Source organism: Argentina silus (assembly GCF_951799395.1).
Source record: "Argentina silus genome assembly, chromosome: 10".
Classification (NCBI taxonomy): domain Eukaryota; kingdom Metazoa; phylum Chordata; class Actinopteri; order Argentiniformes; family Argentinidae; genus Argentina; species Argentina silus.
The window spans coordinates 10,339,206-10,346,800 of NC_139664.1; the positions used below are offsets into that span (position 1 = coordinate 10,339,206).

The window sequence follows — 7,595 nt, forward strand, 5'->3', positions numbered from 1 at the left end:
TTGTTGATGTTGTGTTGTTCTGTAAACTTTCTCACTTTTATTTTCTACAACGTTTGGATCAGCTCAGTGTGGAAGCCTGGACACGCTCATACACATGTCAATCAATCAAATCCCACCCCTGTGTCAAAGCCAACCATTTACATACAGTCTTCATCTTTCTCACAGTCAAAATCAGAAAACACTCATCTTCACCATACAGTACAGTCATTCAATCAGACATGAATCCGTCAATAATACCACTCCCCCCACAGCAAAGATGAGCAAATGAAATGTCAGAATCATGTGTAAACCACTCCCCCACTGGAGGAGGCTGAAATGGTAGAACTTGATGACATCATCTCCCACTCTGACCCATAGAAAGAGAGAGAGGGAGTGATCTACAAAAAGAAAGCGGTCAAGAAGAGAAAGGTTATAATAAGAGAAATTAAAAATGTAAAAAGTGATATGTGGAGACCTGTGTGTTGATCAGTTTGGATTTCTCTGTGATGGAGTGAGACATGGTGTCGGACGAGACACTGTAAGTCTGCTTATGGAGTGAGATATGTGTTTATGGAGTGAGATATGTGTTTATGGAGTGAGATATGTATTATGCTGTACGTCCCTCTCCAATACTGGATCCCCCCGCTGGATCCGTAGCTCACACCTGAGCCCTCCTGCACTTCTCAGTAACCTTAACTTAAAATCAGGAAGTCCCGTTGATTTATTGACAATATTGCTGACACATTTAGTCCTTTCGGGTCTATGAGGACAGAGAGCAAGTCAGAGAATAGCGAATGCACCACTGAAGTCAGAATACGCAGCTGAAACACGGAACCTGACCTCAAAACACTCTCTAGAACTAGTCTGTGCTGTTTAATGACATAGACACAGCTTACATCTGATCTAGAGTCATTACAGGATGGTTATGCTGTTGCAGTGATATACAGTTTAGTAGAAACAGCAGAATACTGATCTGGAATCAGTCTACACTAGGGTTCTGCTGTGCTATTCATTGATATAAAAACAGTAGTAAACTGATCCGAGACCTGTATGTGCTGCTGATGAATGGGGAGCTTGCGGGCTTGGGGTAGCATGGAGTGAGTACTGGAGACACACTTTCATACCCACAGACAAGACAGTTGAACGGATGTCGTTACCACAGACAGACAGACAAACAGACAGACAGGCACACACATACCATGGAGGAAGAAGCCCTTGGAGTCTATAAATCAAGAGGTCGTTAAAGGTCCAGTATGTAACATTCAAGCTTTCTAAAAGCTTCCTAATGGTGGTAATGACTATGTTTACTCAGTAACAATCAGGGAAATGAGATCCCTTGGAAAAAATATTATATTTACGAACGCTGTTTTGATCCCGCAAAAGCGCTTTCTGAAATGGAGTGTCCTACCCGATACTCGGGTTTGTATACAAACATGTTGTTTGAGCCAGGGCTGTTCTAGGGGAGCGAAGTCACCAATTTTTCTCCTTTCTGTCTCTGGTGGCTGCATCTTCCAATCATGCGTGCATGCAGATTCACAACAGCTAATGTCCGACACTGCAAGTCTATTTCTGGGGGTTTACTATTATTATTATTGAGGAAGCTGTTGTTTGGAACAGATTTTCAAACTTGCGCCCTGCTCCTTAAAGAGAAAGATATGACTTGGTGTATTAAAGTGACGTTCCAGTTCAGCCTTCTTCCTGTAGATAGGTGTGTGTGTGTGTGTGTGTGACTAAGCAGTGAATGATAGAAAAGCTCTCAAAGCTCACTCACTACATTACCCAGAGGGCATCAGGCAGATATGCAGAGGCCTATGGCCGTGTGTGTGTGTGTGTGTGTGTGTACGCACTGTTAAACACTTTAAAGACAAAACAGACAGATAAACTAGAGTCACTGCTCTGTGGCACTCTCACAGGACCGTAGAAACAAACAAAGCCATGTAAAAACTCTACATAGAAATCTCAGAATATCACAAACATATTATCTCAACCTTTTGATCTCCAAGGAGAGCAGATCCGTCCTGTATGGAGGTCAGTTTATAGTTCATTTTGAGTTCCTTAGTGCTCCACTGGAGAGCGTTCTGTCTCTCTCAGTCTTTAGGCTGCAACACCAGGGTGCAACACTAGGAGGAGACATATACTGCTGCAGGAGTGCTGGAGGGGCACGCTCTCTCACTCACACAGCTGTACTGCAACAGGGGGGCATATTCTCTCTCTCTCACACACACGCACGCACACACACACTCTTTCTTCATATGAGTTCACCAGAGTTCATTTTTAAAATCCATAAAAAAAATTAAATAAAAAATCATAAAGGAATAACCCCCTTCACTTGAAAACACACTCGTACACTCACCCAAAAACCTACAGTCAAACTCAAACACACACACACACACGCATTCAGGTAAACATAAGTGATAAGTTGGGGGAAACAGCCTTGTCCATGGAAGGTGTGAGCACAGAACATCTCGTCCATGAGCGTCTCTCTCACTTTCTCTAGATCCACACGTCTCTCCAGGAGCAAGTCTCTCTTTAAAATCTCACAAGTCCCTCTTTAAAACTGTCTTCATCTCCTTGATTGAGTCACTCTCCCTCTTTGTTTGGTTCAAACACTTCCTTCTTTTTCTCTCTCTCTCTCTCTCTCTCTCTCTCTCTCTCTCTCTTTCTTTCTCTCTCTCTCTCTCCACACCAACAAGACAGAACACACAAGGGTCCAGAGGTGGCCATGTCCATCCATCCATCCTCCTCTTTCCCACTCTCCCTCTCTCGTTCCGTGTGGAGTCTGTGCGTTCTGCCCTCCTCTCTCGCTCTCTCCCTCCCTCCCTCCCGGTCAGTGTGTGTGAGTGTGGGCGGATGGCGGTCAGAAAATCTCGGGGAGTGTGACGTTGCGGAGCAGCCACTGTTGGGAGCGCACGTGGGTGCAGTCTTTGACGCTGGGCACCTGGCTGTCGTCCTCGTTGGCCTTGTCCAGACACTGGTTACTGTTCACGTGGACCAACGTCAGCTTCTACAGACACAGAGGACAAGGGAGGAGAGGGTAGAGGAGGGGAGAGAGGAGAGGAGAGGAGGGGAGACGAGGGGAGAAAGGAGGGAGTGAGGGAAAGGAGGGAGTGAGGGAGAGGAGAGAAGAGGAGAAGAGAGGAGAGGGTAGAGGAGGGGAGAGAGGAGAGGAGGGGAGAAAGGAGGGAGTGTGCGAGAGAGAGAGAGGGGAGGCAGGGAGAACAGTGACAAAAATGACAAATTGTTGAGCACTGAACTCAAACTGACACACACATACTGTACTGTATCCCCCCCCACTCACCACAGAGTCGTAATCCCAAAGCTGGTTGCCTTTGAGGTGGTGGCACTTGAGCATCATGACGGGGCCGTTGAGCTTGGACACGTCCAGACACAGGTCATCTGTCCTGATCTCCTTATTGGCTGTATACGAAAACACCTGCAGGGGGCGCACAGAGGGTAGAGGGAGGGGAGAGGGACAGGGTCAGAGGTCAACCAGCCTTCAAGCTCATGCTGGGTGGTTTTGGCTCGTCCTGCACATTCTTTCTGACGTTGTAATGAATGCGGTGCTTTTTTAACCTGTGCTGATGAATAAGCCTGTTATTAAAAAAAGGTGAGAGTGCATACGAGTCATCATTACATCCAGGACAAAACAGCTATTTGTCAACGGAAAGACAAAAGCCCTCAGTTGAACGGACGTCGTTACCTGGGTTTCTTTCCACTTGGCAGCCAGTCTCTCTCTCTCTCTCTCACTCTCTCTCTCTCTCTCTTTTTCAGACATGTCTGAATCCATCTTGCTTATTTCTCTTCCTACCACGTCCTGTCTGTGTGTCTGTAATTACCTGGTTGCCTCCCATGCCGTGGCAGTTGAAGATGCCAACCTTCTCGTTCTCCTTGCGGGCCATGTTGTCCAAACACTGGTTGGTCTCCACATTACGGATCTGACAGGAGAATAGAGAACCCACAATAACTATTAATTGACTACTGGCACAGAGAGAGAGAGAGAGAGAGAGAGAGTGTGTGTGTGTGTGTGTGTGTGTCAGAACATCACTATTGGGCAGGTGTGTATGTAGGTGGGCTTTACGACCGTGTCACGCGTGAGTCAGTCTAAACGTGTGTGTGTGTGTGTGTGTGTGTGTACCTCTCCCAGTGAGTAGTAGTGTCTGGGTATCTGTGAGTCAGGGTAGACATTCTCCAGGTACCAGCTGAAGGGTTTACACTGGAGCTTCTGTCTCAGCGAGGAACGAGACGTGATGTCACCGTAGTCCACCTTGGTCACGCCTACAACGCACAAGTCACACTGGAGGTTAGGCCTTTTCCATGTTGTAAGACTGGAGAGATCCAACACTGCTCAGCCAATTTGGAAATTTCATGTACAACAGATCTGTCAGAGTAACCATGGATGAACACACAAGTCAAAGAACGGAGAGATTTCTTTTTTTATTATTATTATTATTATTTATTTTTTTCAAACATGGCTTTGTCACATCTTTGAGACGTCATTTAACAGAGTTAATGAACATTGTGCTAGTTAATAGTTTGCCCTTCTTCTCACCTCTCCTCTGTCTGATCTGTGTGTCTGAGTGTGTGTCTGTGTGTCGTCATGTGTGTGTGTCTGTGTGAGTGTGTGTGTTCATGGTGAGATGGCAAGGTTAATAGAGGCTTTGTAGCGTGAAATTACTCTCCACCCTCCCGCTTTGCTCCCTCAGGTCACCACGGCAACATCATACTGTCACTCTGCTAATGGATGGGTCATACCTATTGCTCAGATTAACCTCCACACAGACCCCCCCCCCCCCCCCCCCCCCCCCCACCCCCACCCACCCACCCACCCACCCACAGACCTGAGTCTCTGCCACACACACTGACCAGGAGAGATGATGTAGAAGAAGTTTTTGAACTCGTCCATCCAGACCTCGGCCAGGCGTCGGTTGTTCTTGTTGATGATCTGACCCGTTCCCCCGGGAAACGTGTAGGGCGTGGCCTTCCGGAACACGTGACCCACGTGAGAACACGTCACGATCTCCAATGTCCCGCCGCACTGCCAGATCTACAGGATGCCAATTTCACCGTTACACACACACACAAACACACACCCAGAATACGGATGGGTCTGACCCGATCCTTCTATTTTGGGCTCTGCACCTGTGATTAGCATCATCAAAGATTCCAAATGGCAATATGGCCGATCAATCCAATACTATATCACTTCTCTGTGTGTGTGTGTGTGTGTGTGTGTGTGTGTGTGTGTGTGTGTGTGTGTGTGTGTGTGTGCTGAAGCAGCAGACTTACTCTGAAGGAGATCTCCAGGTTCTCTCCACCCCAGATGTCCATCCCTGCATCATACGTCCCAATCTCCTGGAAATAATCTCTGTCTATGGAAAACAACCCACCTGCCATGGTAGGGGTCCTAGAGAGAGGAACCAGGGTTAAAAACAACACACGCACACAGTATGGTGCATATGACAACAGATGGTAACCCCAAAGGCACAAACACTTTTAGAACAATTCTACCTCAGACCAACAACACACAAATCATTTCTCTTCTCTGCTCTCAGTTATTTCCTGTTTTTTTGCGCCCATCGATCCCTCTCTAAACCCTGCTGTTGTTTTGAGTGTTATGTGGGCAAAGAGTTGAGGATTTCTGTCTCCTACAGAGTTTTCCCAGGATATGTTTTCCTCCTGTGTCAGTCTGTGGCGTTTTCCTGCCAGCCTGTTTTCAGATAGAGGCCTTGAGCGCTTTAACCACGTAACAACGGACCTACACACACGGACCCACACACACACAGGGGGAAAACACATCCTGAAAACACACCGTGAGCAGTGCCCTCTGTGGAGACAAACACACACACACGAGAAAAACAGAAAAACACCTTGGCTGAGTTGAGCGAGCTGTCCTGCACGTCAACACAATAACACAATAACATGTTTTATGACCATGTCACGTCTGAACTCTGAAGTACCCTTCATCTCCAGTCTTTTTCAGGAGAACCTGTCTCAAATTATCGTGACAAAGACTGGAACGCCTTTTGTCAACTCCTGGAAATATCCTTGACCACAAACACCCACACACATTAGAACACATGTTATGAGTCTGATCTTGGATAATCTCAGTTGGGCTGGTGGGAAACATGAGCAGGAAGAGGTGATGATGGACAAGTAAAAACAAACCCTGGGTTTTCCCCCCCATCCTCTGAGACAAAGCTACGCAGCAACAATAGCTACGACGGCAACAACACACAGGGATTCAACATATGTGATTGAATCGACAGCTATGTGTGTGTGTGTGTGTGTGTGTGTGTGTGTGTTTCCCATGCAGCGGGCCATCTCAACTATTATACATGGTGCAAGAAGAAGATGGTTTGTGTGTCGTGTGTGTGTGTGTGTGTGTGTGTGTGTGTGTGTGTACCAACCGGACGGGCAGTGTACGGTCTCCCTTGCGGCGGTCCATCTCTCTCTGAGGGACAGGGTACCAGCGGAAGTTGAGTTTCCAGTTGAAGCCTCCGTAGGTCATATCAGAGCCAGCCATGTACTCAAACGTATCGTCACTGATCACATCAATGATAGGACACACCACTGTTTTCCTGCAACACACACACACACAAACGTATGTGTCAAGATTACAATGACCAGCGGCAGCACTAATAAACCCCAGTGTCAGGGTCTGGTGACTGCCCTCAGGAGCTCAGTGCATCTACATCAGGGGAGGCCGGTGGGGGCAGAAATCGGACGACAGGCTCGTCGTACCCCAGTGTCAGGGTCTGGTGACTGCCCTCAGGAGCTCAGTGCATTTCCATCAGGGGAGGCCGGTGGGGGCAGAAATCGGACGACAGGCTCGTCGTAATGCGTGGGATGGAATGAGGAATGGTATCAAAACCCAACGTCCCTCATTCCATTTCATGCATTACAATGAGCCCGTCCTCCGATTTCTACCTCCACCAGCCTCCCCTGACACCATGTAGCACGGACAACGCTGTGACCTCCCTCACTATGTCTCTCCTCCTGTCCACTCTCTGTGTAGGAGCGTGTGAGTGTGAGTGAGTGTGTGAGTGTGTGTGTGTGTGTGTGTGTGTGCCCCAGCCTGAGGGCAACAGTAAACAGAGGATCTGTAATTAAGCATCAAATAAACACACAAGGACAAGCCCCCTGCAGGCACAACAAAAGGTTATTGATTTTCTCTGCTCTCTCCGTCTGTGTGTGTGTGTGTGTGTGTGCTTGCTTTTTCCTTCATTCAAAGGCATTGGGTATTCTGTGTAGTAAAGGACTGAAGGAGTGCGAGTGTGTGTGTGTGTGTGTGTGAGAGGCTGTAGATTACCTGTCGAGTCTGATGCGCGCCAGTAGAGGCTCAAGCCATCCAATCGTGCACTCACAGTGAGCGTCCAGAAACGTGATCACCTACACACACACAAAATTACATTACACACATATACAGAGCAAAACCCATTGACACACACACACACACACAAAATTACATTACACACATATACAGAGCAAAACCCATTGACACACACACACACGCACACACGCACACACACACACACACACACACACACACACACACACACACACACACACACACACACACACACACACACACACACACACCTGTCCAGTGGAGAGAG

The 7,595-nt window shown here is 47.6% G+C and overlaps 1 protein-coding gene across 1 annotated transcript; it reads right to left on the reverse strand.

Moving 5' to 3' along the window:
• Positions 1 to 7,590, reverse strand: galnt1 (UDP-N-acetyl-alpha-D-galactosamine:polypeptide N-acetylgalactosaminyltransferase 1; the record flags this gene model as incomplete). Its single annotated transcript, XM_083679391.1, has 9 exons — positions 1 to 2,983; positions 3,278 to 3,412; positions 3,816 to 3,914; positions 4,115 to 4,254; positions 4,843 to 5,023; positions 5,266 to 5,383; positions 6,387 to 6,557; positions 7,289 to 7,368; positions 7,579 to 7,590. Coding segments are annotated over 9 exons (1,083 nt in total), but the record flags the coding sequence as incomplete, so codon positions are not given.
• Positions 7,591 to 7,595: the final 5 nt, after the last annotated feature.